The 14,561-nt window shown below is 42.0% G+C and overlaps 1 protein-coding gene across 2 annotated transcripts in view; it reads left to right on the forward strand.

Moving 5' to 3' along the window:
* The first annotated feature begins 689 nt into the window (after positions 1-689).
* Positions 690-14,561, forward strand: part of LOC117252498 (ADP-ribosylation factor-like protein 15) — a 130,218-nt gene continuing 116,346 nt past the window's right edge. Inside the window, exon 1 of one of the 2 annotated variants that reach the window (XM_033619463.2) lies at positions 690-1,059. In XM_033619463.2, coding sequence (XP_033475354.1) covers positions 1,048-1,059 — 12 coding nt within the window. In that variant the 5' untranslated portion in view covers positions 690-1,047. Of the gene's footprint in view, positions 1,060-8,061; positions 8,212-14,561 lie in introns of those variants that run through there. The other variant, XM_033619462.2, reaches the window with a different exon arrangement.

Below are 14,561 nucleotides of genomic sequence, written 5' to 3' on the forward strand. Positions count from 1 at the left end.
TACAAAAAAATAAAGTGTCTTTTTACAAACTTGACACATTTGGGAGTCACTTGCAGTTCATTCAGAATTGACCTGTGACCCACTTTTGGATCTAGACCCACCAAGTTGTTTTATACAACTTGATGTAAAGCACTTTGAATTTAATTGTATCTGTGAAAAGTACTCTACAAATATAGATCATTACTATAGAATATATTAGGCCTACACATATGGGCTATTGGTGCTAAAGTTATACATGTTAATAAACGTCTACATTGAGAAAATATGGGCCTATATAAATATTACAGATGCTGCCAGTTTACTGGAAAGTCTGCCTTCCTCTTTGGGAAATTACAGAGCCACAGCCCTGCAATGTTTATGATTCATCCCTGTAGATCTACACATTGGTGTTACAACACTTTCAAAGGGAAGTGACAAAGTCCTCTCCTCTATTGGGCAAAATGTCAGAGATTACGGTTATTACTATAAATAGTCATACTCATAATGACTACATTAGACCCATGAACTACTTCTAAAGTATAAATAAAAGTGTATGTGTTTGTTGTTTGGGAATACCTACTTAAAAGGCAGAAAACTTTATCTCGACAAAGACCGTTTTAACAGCGTTTCCTCCTCAAAATGAAAATAGCAACCATGTGTTTGGTCACGTGACCACGCTACGTGCGCAGACGACGTGCGTGACGTCGCTTTGTAGGCTTCGCTAGTTTCCTCAACCAAACACTCAACTGATATTGTGTGATAAAACTGGAAGTCAGCCGGCGGACGAGGGGCTATTTGGCCAGAAAAAGCACCCAAACCCCGCAGCCCTCGGCGTCGCGAGCAAACCCAACCGCCTCCGTGCCGGAAGTTGTCTCAGCAGCAGCGAAGACGGCGAGAATCGTTGCTTTTAAAGCCACCAAAGGCTGGTTTTTATTTTGCTGTGGCTGTCGAAAGGCGGGGAATACAAAGCGACGTGTGGTCAAACCCATTACATTTTGGACTCATTGAGGCAAAAACGGGATTACTACAAATCCAGTTCGTGCTGCTGTGACTGGTCAGCGATAGTACATGGATTATCTGGTGAGTAAATGAATCAAAATGCTGTGGTGTGGCGTATTTCAGTCAAACACTGACACTACCGTTTGGTTTCTTGCCAGTTGAGCCCCCTAATCAGACAGTGGAGACTCCCAGGTGTGTGTCCCTCAACTATTACATGTACCTGTTACTGTTTTGTGCTGTCAGGTCTAGCCTGTAGCTTTTGCCTTTCAGTGTTGTGTGAATAATGTCTAACAGGTTGACCCAGACTCTCATCTGTTTACATGTGAAACACGTTAACTAGCTACACCCTTAAAGTCCTCTTAGCTGACTTGTTTGTGTCTGTAACACTCCGTCTGTGTCATGTGGCTGTTACTGTCCACACAACTCACTGTTACTGCTGAGGACAAAGCTGCATTGTGTGTTGGAGGCTAAAGTGAGACACAGTATTCACTGGTTTGAGATATTAGTACCCTGCATATTTCTGCAACCAAAATAATTATTGCAGTCCAAGCCACTGTGTCAGCTCCAGCCTGGCTGGGAGATTATGGTTTCAGGGTCTTTGCCCACATTGTTATGGGTGGGATGGGTGCAGCTGAAAAAGTGCAACAATAGAGAGGAAGCTGCAACTGAAGGCTTGCCCTGGGAATTTATAAAGCAGACAGTGTGCTGTCATCTCACAAGGGGGACAGTGTGAAATGCAGAGGAACTTGCCCACCCAGTGTTATCAGTTTGTTTATAGTGGGCCTCCCAAGATGTGAGACCTAAAAGGAACTTTGAACTTCTGCTTCATTGAAATCTTTCTCTCGAGTCAAGATTATAATGTCCTGTCTGGCAACTGGCACTGCAGTAGTTATAGTAAATGCAACCTGATTAATGTCCAGCTTGTCTGTGGCTTCTGGCCCTGGAGTTACAAATCTTGCCAGGAACAAAAGAAGACCAAAGTGGCTCATTCATAGTTTGAACTTCTGCTTCATTGATATTTTTCTTGAGTCAAGATTACAATGTCCTATCCGGCAACTGGCACCACAACAGTTATAGTTAATGCAAGCTGATTAATGTCCAGCTTGGTATGACTTCCGGCCTCCAAGTTACAAATCTTGCCAGGAATAAAAGGGGACCAAAGTGGCTCATCCAAAGTTTACACAAGTTATTCTGTAACTTCAGTGACATGTTAATGGAAAATTGTTGGTACCAAAGGTAAACACAGGAGGGACTGTTGTCAAAGGGAGCATACTCGTGACATCTAAGGATAGAAATTGATTTCACCCTCAGCTCTCCTCTTTCTCTCATGGCAAAGTGCAATAAGCCTCAACCACTAACGTTACCCAGGAAAAAAAATATGCAGCTTACTTGGTTGAGGATTAAAGATTTTCTGTGACAAACAATTTTTCCTGTGGAAAGCACAGCTGTAACTCTGTGGACTGTCGGAGCCAAGTGCTTGGCTGTCCTCTGAGGTCAGGCACTCGATAGGCGCAGGGCCTCCTCTCCTGCTGTGCAACACTGGAGACCTGGCACAAAACCGAAGCCAAAACTATGTCTTTCTCTTTCCTATAAATCAATAGAAACTTGTCACAAAATCCTCGATAGAAGTTGCTCATCTTATGTGCTGTTCATGCTGTCAGGTCAGGTTTTAGATTGGGTTAGAGCTAAAAGGGAATTTGGGATAAACAGGAATGGAAGTGCACAATTATTGCACATTTCTGGGTAATAACTGTGGTTCAAGCTATGACAGTAGAAGTGATCTGGCTTGTGGTGGATTCTGTTTCAACGGGGAGCTGGTGCATGCTGAAGGACTGTACTCCTGCATGGTCAGCGTAGTGTTAAAAAAGACCACACAAAACGGCAGCACTGACACAGGAATTTGGTGCTAGCTGTTGCCATGACACAGCCTTACCAAATTACAAGTGCACCGTGTGGCCGACTTTTGGACCCTAAGTTGCTGCAGACTTTACCAGACAGGACACACTGAATGTGTTGCAAGTGACATCAGAGAGAGCGCAATTATTGGCTTTATTGTTAATATCTAAAAAACATACCAGAACATTCTCCTCAGGTTTTACTGCAGACACTTGTTCTGTAAACAGGGGCTTTTTCACTGTTATGCTTGCATGGTCACATTTATACTACAGCTTTTATATTGCATTATTTGTACACAGTATTTGCTGGAGGCAAATTCACAGCCGTTAGGTCATTTCTTCAATCTTACACAACATTTGCCTTTTTTGAGGAGATTACGAGATACTTATTTCTGCTACACATGAGTGACTAAACCCCTGCGTGGACTGATATTCAGGTCATTTTTGTTGCTCTGCCCTAAAGGAAGCCAGATATGCAACAGCAAATTCTCTTATAATGTGAATCAATTTTGTCTGGTGTAGATCGACCAGCATGGGTTTTGTGGAATTAAGATTATGCCAAAGATTCAATGACAGCAAACACCAGGCACTGACCTCAGACCATATGGTAATGATGGGTGTGACAGATAAGTGAACAGGGCCTCTTCCGCTAGGCCGGCCCACACCTCTCCTCATCTGGCTCATGTTCAGAAAGAATAAACAGGAGGGGAATTTAGGTAAAAGGAGTAAAGAGGGGTCACTTAAAAACTTTAATGAGAAAGTTTTGTAACTAAGAATGGCTCTTTATTTATCTAACTATATCACTGCCTTTTGATTTCAATTCAGCAGTTGCATTGAGCATTTGGTTTTAATTGACTTCAATGCATTTTGTTGCTAAACGCTTGGCACATACATATTTAAATTGGAATGATGTCAAAAACAATAACTCATTTGATATTCATCTTTCATTCTCTAGACATGCAAATGAATGAATAACACAAGTGCCATGGGAAATGCAGGCTACTAGCAAAAGCTTTTTCCTTGTGATATATAACTTAGACACATTTTGCTGTGGCCACACCTAGCAATTGAATTATAATTGCAGCTCTCTTTGGAAAAAGTATACATGATGGGCACATTGCTAGCTGGTTAATAATTACATTTTTTGGTGGATAGGCGTGTGTACTCTTTGCCTATTTCTGAAAAACAAAACATTTTAGACAGCAGGTTATTCAGCTGTCACTACTATTAATAGTTTTGTCAGGCACAATGACGGTTCAAACACCTGTTTACAGCTAGTTTCACCCAAGCTAGCTGCCACCTGTTTGGTTTGACCCTCATTTCCTTTTTGTGTAGTTGCTGTTTGTAGCTTGAAACCACATTAAACCTTTATTTAATGTGACCTGATTTGGCTGATTGGATATCAAAGGGGTCATAGTTGGATTTTTATATTGTTAAACCCTTGTGATTAAAATTCAATGAGGTTACAAGGAAGTTGATAATACTTGTTTACATAGGTGTTGTGTAGTCACCTCCATCACGTGACAAACAAACAGCATTATCTTTAAGTTGCAGGCCCCCAGGAAGTCCACAGGCTGTGAGATCAGTTTTTGTAGTGACCAAACAGTGGTCCATCATGTGATGCAAGGTGGCCCGAAAAGAGTTTTTCCCATGGACTTGCACGGTGGAAGAGATGTCTGTAAATCAGTCGATACATTTTTTTGAGCATTACAACCCTGTCAGACTTTGATCCATTCGGTCTGATAACGTAATGTTTGCAAAGTCTATAAGAGTTCCATGATTGAATTCTTTTATCCCTGTGCTAAATTGGATGTGGCCGGTGAAAGTCTCCATTGCGCTTGCTCTATGGGCCAAACAGCGACAAAGCAATGCTCAGCAGTTCGATGTTTTTAGCTTCATGCCCCATAGAGCAACTTCCATAGGAATGAACGTGGCCCTGTCTTCAATGCTGTCTCCAGTTCTCTTTATGCATCCGTGATAAATTGTTACTTACCTATAAATTTAATTCGTATTTATATAAAAATATGTAAGTGTCTCTTTGCAAGCTCTTATTTGGGCAGAATTAATATATGTTGCCTGATTATGTGAGGTTTTCATGAGACCTCACGCACAATTCCAGTATTAAACAGTGTTGAAAGTTTTAGAACGTTAAAATTATAGTGTGTACTCTTCATCATTTTTTTCCAGTATAAATTTGTGCAGCATCAAGCCAAGCAGTAAGCTGCCTTAATCTGCAGTTAGGCAGTGAAGAATTCGCATTCCCAACATAAGTAAGCAAAAAATTATGAGTTTCATCAAAGAAGCATAACTTGAAATGTGAGATCTCCTCAGGCTGAAAGCATTTTAGTGCTTGATACCACTAGCTTACATGAGCTGTTGAAAGGATTTTTGTGTTGTTCCACAGAATATTAGCAGCACAGTATGCTGCATTTAAAAAAAGAACATTGAATTTTTTGGCTGTATTTGATAGCAGGCAGTACTGAGGCAGTTTCCTGAAAGAGAAAGGGGCACGACATGCAATTAAGGTCCTTAACTGAAGCTGAACTGGGCACGCTGCAGTTATGTGGTATGCGCCTAAACCATTTGGTTTATCCAGTCGGCACTAAGATCACACCTCCATGAAAATAAATGATCTTAGAAGCCTGCATGTGTTTTTGTCTGACCAGCTGTATTTCAGAGCAGATCTCCTGTCCAAGGGCACACAGCAGGCTATAGCAGACTGACTTCTCACCACCATAGCACAGAGGAAAGAGAGCTGATGGGAGGCTCTTGGCAGCACATGAATACAGCCGGTTAGCCTATGGGATCCAAGTCTGGTGTTACTTTTCCACACAGTTTTGTCCCCTGTGTGACCGTGTTCCACACCTCGCTGGCGATGTTTCCGCCAAGCTTTTTCCCAGGGGCAAACAAAAACGACCTATTGTATGCAGATAAGAGCACTAACAGTCTCACAAAATATTTCAACAATGTATGTACTTTTATATGTGGATATTAGGCTAATCATTTACTTAATCCATCTGTGAGAGCAAGTTTATTCAGGGCTCAGTTTGAGTGGATGTGAATTGATATTTTACCTAAAGTTTGCTCAAGATGGCCAGTGTTCCTTAAACCAGGCCTGTTATTTAAAGTGCATAGCCTCCAGCTGTAATGTGAAATACCTCCCTGAGCTCAGCAGCATTCCTGAAACCCCTTCCCTGACTTTAACCTGCCAGCAGCGTGTCAGCCAGGGTTTCGTGGCTGCTGGCTAGCTCATTGCAGTGATTCCCTCGTGTCTGTGGAGAGTGCTAATGAGTCAGCATCTTGAGCTAGAGCAACATCAGTGTTGATGTTGAAGATGAGGGAATATTTATCGTTGTTTCATAATGCTCGAGCACTTTAAGTTCATTTTATATTGGCGTACAAATAAGATGATGGACCATTGCTCTGAAGGAGCATTAGTGAACTATTTTCATGTTTTTTTTTATTGCATTTCATTTCCTATATTTTCTCTTGGGCCATAACCACTCTCATTGCTTTTCCTTACTAGAAAAACGAATATGAAGGACATGGCGAGGCCGAGGGCTTTGTTGCCACTAGTTTATTATTCTGCTTTATTTGAAGAGTGGTGGGATGGGTGGGTCTTTAAAAGCCATAAACAAATGCAGTTTGGTAATCAGAGCTTTATCACTGACTCAAGACGTTCACAGGAAAGTATATATTGCTGACCCACCTACTTATAGTGCCCTGTTACATGAGTGTTGCATTACAAAAGAGGATATCTACTGTACAAACTGTGCTGTGTATGACTTGACTTGAGATGTGGAAAAGGTTTATTTTTCCATCTACTAAGTTGTGTTCATTGGACATGTACAGGGACAATACAGATATTCTATTCTTGAGAAAGAAAAGAGAGGTGACAAAAATTCTGGTCCTGATTTTGCCCCACAGGTTGTAGCAGTTGAAATTGTGAAATGTGCCTTTACGACATAACCATCTTGCCTAGATAGGATAGACCTGACATCATCAGACAGTGTCTCATTTGGTTGAGTTCGTTTGGCAGCGCTGTCACTACAAACGCTGCCTGTTGCTGAGCTCCTGTTTCGCTCTGCCTCTCAACTCAAGTGTGCCAGTGTGATTTTTTCATTGGATTTTGGATAATTGCAGAAAGTAAGCTCTGTGGCAAACAAACACTTATAATATTTACATATTTTGCTCAGCAAGATAGTCCTCACAAATGGACACCATGAGTTTTGAAGCCTAAATGCAATTGCCAGAAGTAAAAAGCTAACGTTAGACTATAATCGAACGATACCACAGTCGCATGACTTCAACATCAACATGGCAATGAGTCTGTAAAGCCATGTTCGGTGTCATGATACTCTAGTGGGGGTATTTACTGGCACATTTTATGTCATAGGGTGAAACATAAACATTTGTGAAGCTTGTCTTAACTGCAGACTTTATTTCAGACATCCAATCATAAGCCTATTTTAAAAAAACATTCACTTTGAGACGAGGGAACCAGACGGATTTCATTTCCAGATTTAAGGACCTATTCCTGCACCACTCTATAGGCAGCAACGTGTTGCTGGTGTTGTTTGTTGTCACATAGCATTAATGCATTACAGTCGAGTACTCTATCTTATTACCGCAGTTTATAAGCAGGCAGTGGCAGCTACTATTACTACACGGCTGACCATAACAAGGTATTTTAACATGACTCACAGTTCTCTCTGAACAGACAGACTTCCGACAAAGCGACCCACAACAGTTATTGAAATCCCCGTGACTGATGTAAGCTCCAGTGGTCGATCCTTCATCCTCCTCCATGCATAGAAAGCAGTGTTTTTCGTTCTCCATGAAGCTGTACGTACAGTATGGGCATAGTGTGTGGGTGGGTAATGGTGACTAATCCAATTTGTTGTCTCATTCTGGATCCCTAGTTGTCACTGAGCCCTTAATCTCTGTGGAGAGAAAGATCCAAACTAATCTCAAGCTTGTGTCTGTCCGCTGATCCTTGTGGCAATAGTGTTTTATCTTTCTATGAATGAATACGGGGAGTACGCACAAGAAAACCTTCAATCATGCTCATCTGCACGCTTACAAAACCCCTCTGTAGAGCTGCGATATAAAAAAGAAATGGCTTGTGGACATGGGCTGCTGACAGTGAGACATTAAAGGGCTGGACTCATGTTGTTGACCTGGCAATGTTGTGCTCAGCTACTCCTGATCCTCCTCCATCCATTCATTTACTCCAGAGGCTTGGCTTGTTTGTTGCCGGGGGTTACGCTTGCTGCTGAGCACAATGTCGGAGCACATGCAGCTCTCCCTTGCCTTGTGCAGGATTGGGCTTTACACGGTAAGAAAATGCATACATGCTGCCATCTGTTTTCTGGAGAACGGCGGGGATGTGGTGTGTGTTCTGCGCTGGATTGAATACTGTTAGTTTCACCACGGTTTAATCTTGTTGTGTTTTGAAACAGATATTGACCAAGCAACAGTGGCTGCTGCTACACTGTTGCTTGGTCACTGAATGGAGAGTGCGCTCTGTTTCATTCGAGTGGGTGTTCACATAATATTAAGGTGGAACAGGTGGACGTCAGTACTGTGAGATGTAAATGAAACCTGCGGGGAACAAGCTGTCTTTGTCTCTGCTCTCAAAGAAACAGCCTTTTACTCAAAGAAAGATTATGGTCCTTTTTTTCCTGCAGCTCCTAGCAACTGGCTTGGTCAGTGGTTGTAGTTCAGGCAGTCTTAAGTACAGAGCAGTTATGAATGGATCCTGGAATATAATGCCACAGAGGCCATGGTAGAAATGTTGTTGAAGTTGTTTTTGTTATTGCAGTGACACTTGTGTGAGTGATTAAAAATTAATGTTCAGTAACACTGCAGTATTCATCTGCGATAATCACCTTGATCTGAGTGTGCTGATTATTACCAATTGAGTCAGAATGTTTGTTTCAATTTTAATGTTGTCTTTATGATTTTTTTTTACCACCACATTTTAAATAGTTGTATATTAACCACAGCTGATGACTCATGTTGTGTATTGTCAGGTTCCCTGTTATTCCCTGACCAGCTGGTGAAGCTTTCTCAATGAACATCAACAGGGAGGCTTATTTTAAAAAAGGAATGTTTAACAGTAAGCCATTTCTAGTTGCGCACGATGCACATTTAATATTGTATCTCATCCATGACTCATCTTTTCAGCCACATGAATAAAGTGAGTGGATATACAGCAGATGGGTATGTTTACTGGGATTGAAGGTTCCTCTATTCAAGTCTTCTGAGGTCTTTTTGTGGATCATGTAGGCAGATGTATTCAGTACATTCATTGAGTGTGTGTGCAAAGCTATAGTATGTGGCGAGCATGGCCTATAGCAGCACTGGTTATGACTTGTTTTGAGAAAGCATAAGAGTTTAAATCATGTTAGAAAGACACTCAAGATATTTAAGATTTTGACAGCTGATAGTAACTATTGCTGGTGATAACTATTTCCAGTGGATCAGTTGTGCTGATAGGACAATTAGAGGCAGTAACCTCTAGGGCTAACAAATAAAGTACCAAAAACTGCAGTTCCTTGAATGGCCACTTGAGGCTGCCTCCAAAAGCGACTCACTCCCCATAGACACCTATGTTAAAATGCTAAACTTTACAGCAGCAGTAAACATTTACAGCCTGGTACAAATACAGTTTAAATCTCTATAGCTAATTTCAACGTTCATGACAACTGTACAGGGGGTGAATTTTTTATGTAACACCCATTTTCCAAGGGCGTAGCCGCTTGACTGACAGGTTGTCTGCGAGGCACACTACAATCTACGAGTCAGATCCACCCCTCGTTCCTCCACAGCTCCACCCTTTTGTCAAATATTGTCATTTCTGGCTCCAAAAATCCAAGATGGCGACGGCTGAAACTTGAGTCTTCAGAACATGAGTCCACAAACCAATGGTGACGTCACGGTAGCTGGGTCCATAATTTTTATACAGTCTGTAGTAGGGCATTAATGACTTTGATTTTTTTCAGGTCAACTTATCTGTCAATAAAGTCGAAGTCAAGTCGACAAGTCATTTGATGACGTCATCACATTGACACGGCGGAGGAAAGTGAAGTATCTCCACACATGTGATGTGTGTCTAGACCCGAAAATACTCAGGCGGAACGTACGTGGAACGGACTTTGCGGAGGTCCTCGCGGACTCAAAGCGGACGTCCGCAAGCCCTGTGCGCGCAAAACTCAGATTTTACGACCGCGCGGACTCCACTCCACGCACCAGTGACTGCTGGGCATGTATTTTTCACAATGCTGGGATTTTTCACGGACATTTTTACAGGAAACTACAACAACGCGGAATTGTGCTCGACTATGAAAGCCCGAATGACTGTGGACATTCCTCGCGGAGTCCGCTCTGCTCATAGTACGCCGGAGTATGTTCACTTCAAGGATAAAGTTTAAGCCAATCAGAGGCAGCGATTGCATTCCGTACACAAGCACAGAGAGAGAGAGAGAGAGAGAGAGAGAGAGAGAAAAAACACACATGACTTGTTGACTCCTCCTGGGGGGTGTCGACTTGTGCCACTGACATCGACACGTCGACGAATCGACTTTTCTGTTAATGCCCTAGTCTGTAGTCAGTTAGCATCCACCGGACTTGGTTGCATTGCATTTCAGCTGCGGACCATCTCACTGAAGGCTCAAGTGAGGTTTTCGTCTGTGCTATCATTGCCTGCTGGCTCATCAGTCAGTAGGCTTTATCCTCTGGAGACTGTGATTGTCAATAGAATTCCAACAGACAGAGTTATCCCTATTGCCATGCTGCCAGTGTGACCAAGAAAAACCAACAACAACAAAAATGAAATCAGAATGAAATGAAAAATGATTATCTTTACACCTGTTTGAAACCTTGCAAACAGAGCACTCCACACATGTGAAAAGATCAAATCCCCTTTGGATGTTTCTCCTTAGTTTTCAGCCTCTCACCAAGATATAGCCTACCGTGGGATTACTGAGTACTTAAAATGAGGATCAATACAAGAACAACGTTACCACGGAGAACTTCAAAGGAGTGATTGTTTTTATTGGCTTGTGGGCGATGAGATCCAAGCCCCTGCTGAGTCACCACAATTTCCTGTACAGTGATGTGCAAAATCAGGCTTCAACATGTGTGATGCTGTGGGAGAGGATTGGTGTGATCCGTTTTCAGCGCTGTTACATGTCTGCAATACAAATGTACAAATGACTCTGTTGTCATGAAGAAAGCAAACTTCCGAGACCAAAACCTTCATTTAGCGATCAGATATTCAATTTTGACAGTGGTGGTGATACAGACAGAGCTGTGCCACTGTGACAAATCAAGAAGAGCTTTTCTTGTTTTTGCACACTGGCCTGATAATTCACTCCATCAGTCATTTCACACCAGATTTTCAGTATGCTTTGCCGTTTAATCTTATTGTCTTGAGCTCTGAGCTGTCTCTGTATTAACAACAAACCACACTTGTTATGACTGCATGTAGTCTCTGTCTTAGACGCCTCGGACTCTCCTATGTTCCTGCTAATTGTTCTCACACTGTGCACACCAAAAATAACAGAAGAGACAGCATGTCAAACTTTGGCCAGTATTATATTTTTCATCAGTCTGTGTAATCATGATGTCAGTAATGCCTATCAAACTGTAGCAGACGACTGGGTGCCAAGAGAACCTGCAGTTTAGTACAGTCAGTGCTTGTCCCATCCAATACCATATGCTGCCTATTAGTCTAAACATTTCTATAGTAAACAGATGGTAAACCTCATTCACAGTAGTCAACCGGTAAGAGTTGAAGAGTTAGTGTTGGTGCTGAAGGCTTCATCTGTATGGCACTTGTAAGATCTCCTTTAATACATATCTAACACAAACTCCTGCCTAAATCAGGCCATGTGATTTCTTTCCAGTGCAAGACGCCAGTTAGATTTTGGTTAAGTTCTTGGTAGCAGCAGGTGCCACGGGACATTAGCATAAGTGACCGTGTGCTGTAGGTAGCTACTGCTCTTTGGACCCTGTCTTTGCAGGGTGCCTTAAACATTAAGGTTCTAAGTGATCGTATTAGGCACTTCGTGGTCACCTCATTATGTTATTAATGGAGTGGAAAATGGCTGCTCTGCTGATTCGCTGGCGCCGACCCCCAGGCCCAGGCCACATCATTCAGACCAGGAGTCTTAAGGCACGGTTGTGCTTAATTTGGAAAGAAACCCGGCCGCACTAACTTAAACCTGAGAGATCATTGATGCTGCAGCATGCTCCATGCAGGAGAAGAACTAGGTTATTTTCTTGGACAGTGGTGAAAGCTGAAAACTGTAGGTTTTTGTTATCAAGATTTATCTCAGTATGATGGTCTGTTTCATATCTGCAATTATTTAAAAAAGTACTTGGGTTATGCAAATAGTAATTGACGCGCTCTCATAAATGTCACATTTTTTATTTACTTGTTTTGGACAAGGATATGGGTTAATAGGTTATAAAACCGGAAAAATAAAGACCAGAGTAACTCAATAAGTTTTGTGCAGCTGCCATAACAGTGGTAACACCTGCATCCTGTTTATCATATGAAGATAAGATATTGGTACAACATGTCTTGTTTCTGTATCTCTAGAGTTTGAACATAATAACAGAAACAGTGGCTGCTGTACATTGCACTGCTATGAAATTGAACTTTACTGTCCAAAATAGACTGCTGTGCACATTTGTCTCTTTCAGAAATAGTGCAGAATACCACTGTCTCTGTATCATTTTATGTGAACCATTTATCAGTTTCTTGCTGAAGGCTGTATTTGACACCTGAGTAGGCAGCGAGTTGTGAGGATGTTTTGTTCTTGCTTTTGGATCATCCGTCTCCTGGGTTTCCTCGCTGTGTCACTGCATAAGGCTTTACCTTTTTTCCTGTTACCACAGGCCTGATAAATGTTTGTCTCCACTCATCAGCTGTGAGCAGCCACCTCCTCCTGTTACCTTTTCACCCACAGGTTTAGAGTTGTGTTTGTTATCATTCCCAGTCTCCCCCTGTGTTTTTTCCTTTTTAAGATTGCCTTTAGTGTTGAGACAAGACCACTGTGGTGTACAGCTATCCTTCACTGTTCTCAGACAGTCAGTATATCAGTCATGGTTCATGGTCTTTTCCTTTTTTTGACTGCAGTATAGTGGCATAGCTTGTTTTTTCCTTCTGTGTTTAAATGTATATCTGACTGTCAGTGATTTATGCACTCGCATGATAACAATGTTTCCCAATACAGTTATCTTATCCTCAGCACACTTGTTTTTAAATTACACTTATCTATTTGACCTGGAGCCTGACTTCATCTTTTCTCCGAGTTAAAACAGTTCACCTCAGCTCATAACGTGATAACTTGATAGCTCTCTTAAAACACTGTTGTTATGCCTGCTTGGATCTGAATAGATAACTGCCAGAAGTTGCCAAATGGCTTCAAAGTTCAAAAAGACCCCTTGGTGAGTGTACAAAGTGGGAAAACACAAATGATTGACAATGGTGCTCTTTGAGCTGCGACGTTAAATTTCTGCTAGGAACAGCTTAATTTGCATGAAAAAAATTCCAAAACAAGGCACACTTTGCTTTCTATTTACACGGTTATTATTTCCATAGCAGTTGCCAGTTTTGTGCACTCTGGTGTGTTGCTTCATTTCAAATTGGTGTACAGCAGCTAAGCTAGGTAAAAACTTTAAATTGCAATAACTTGTCAAAATGTAACATTTAGAGTGCATTATACATTTATATATTAAAAGGTGTTGTCACATTTTAAATCTGTTAATTTATAATGAAATTTTTGATATAGTTAGAACCAAATTTAATGATCAGGGCAAGATTGCAGGTTGGCTTTAGATAGCACCTCATCTTGAAGAACCTTTGGTGACGCCCCTGTCACTAAAGGCCCGTTTCCACCGCAGGAACTTTGGGGTAAATTTACGGGGCCGGGGCCGTTGGTGCGTGTCTCCACCGCAGGAACCACCCCTGAAGGACAGAGTTCCGGAACTTTTACAGGCGCTAAACAAGTCCCTGCCTCAGAGTAGGTACTCAGAACGGCCCCGAAAAACTCCTGGCTGGGGCTTGGGGGTTACTTGGTGCTGATTGGATATACTCAAGGCGGAATGTGACGTCAACAGAAAGCAACAAAATAGCCGGCATTTTTAAAACTCAGCAGACGAGGGTTAGCTCATTCATAGCTTCCACCGCCATGTAAACAAACTCAATAACCGGTCTGTGAAAAACATATTTTTTCCGGCGGATATCTTAGTTACAACATGATTGAGCTAGCAAAGCAGTTTTGTGTTGCTATGTGTGGTATTTATTCAGTTTTGGGAAACCACGATGTCTAGAAAGCATCAGCTGACAGGGACAGCTAACAGCAGCAGCAAAGCAAACATCAGGACGTCATCTGTTAAAAGCCTCCCGTTGTCGGAAACGACATGAAACTACTCCAGTTAGCTCAATCATGTTGTAACTAAGACATCCGCTGGAAAAAATATTTTTTTCACAGGCCACTTTGTGAGTTTAGTGAGTTACTACAGACACCACTATCGGCTAACAGCGTCCCTACACCACTACACCCCTACATCGCCCCGGTCAAAATGGTTGCGCAACGATTACATCACATCCAGAGCCCGGTAACTTTACAGGAACCTTCCTCCTACTCCGCTCTCTCAGTGGAGACACAGCAG

This window comes from Epinephelus lanceolatus, chromosome 9, assembly GCF_041903045.1.
Source record: "Epinephelus lanceolatus isolate andai-2023 chromosome 9, ASM4190304v1, whole genome shotgun sequence".
Taxonomy (NCBI): Eukaryota; Metazoa; Chordata; class Actinopteri; order Perciformes; family Serranidae; genus Epinephelus; species Epinephelus lanceolatus.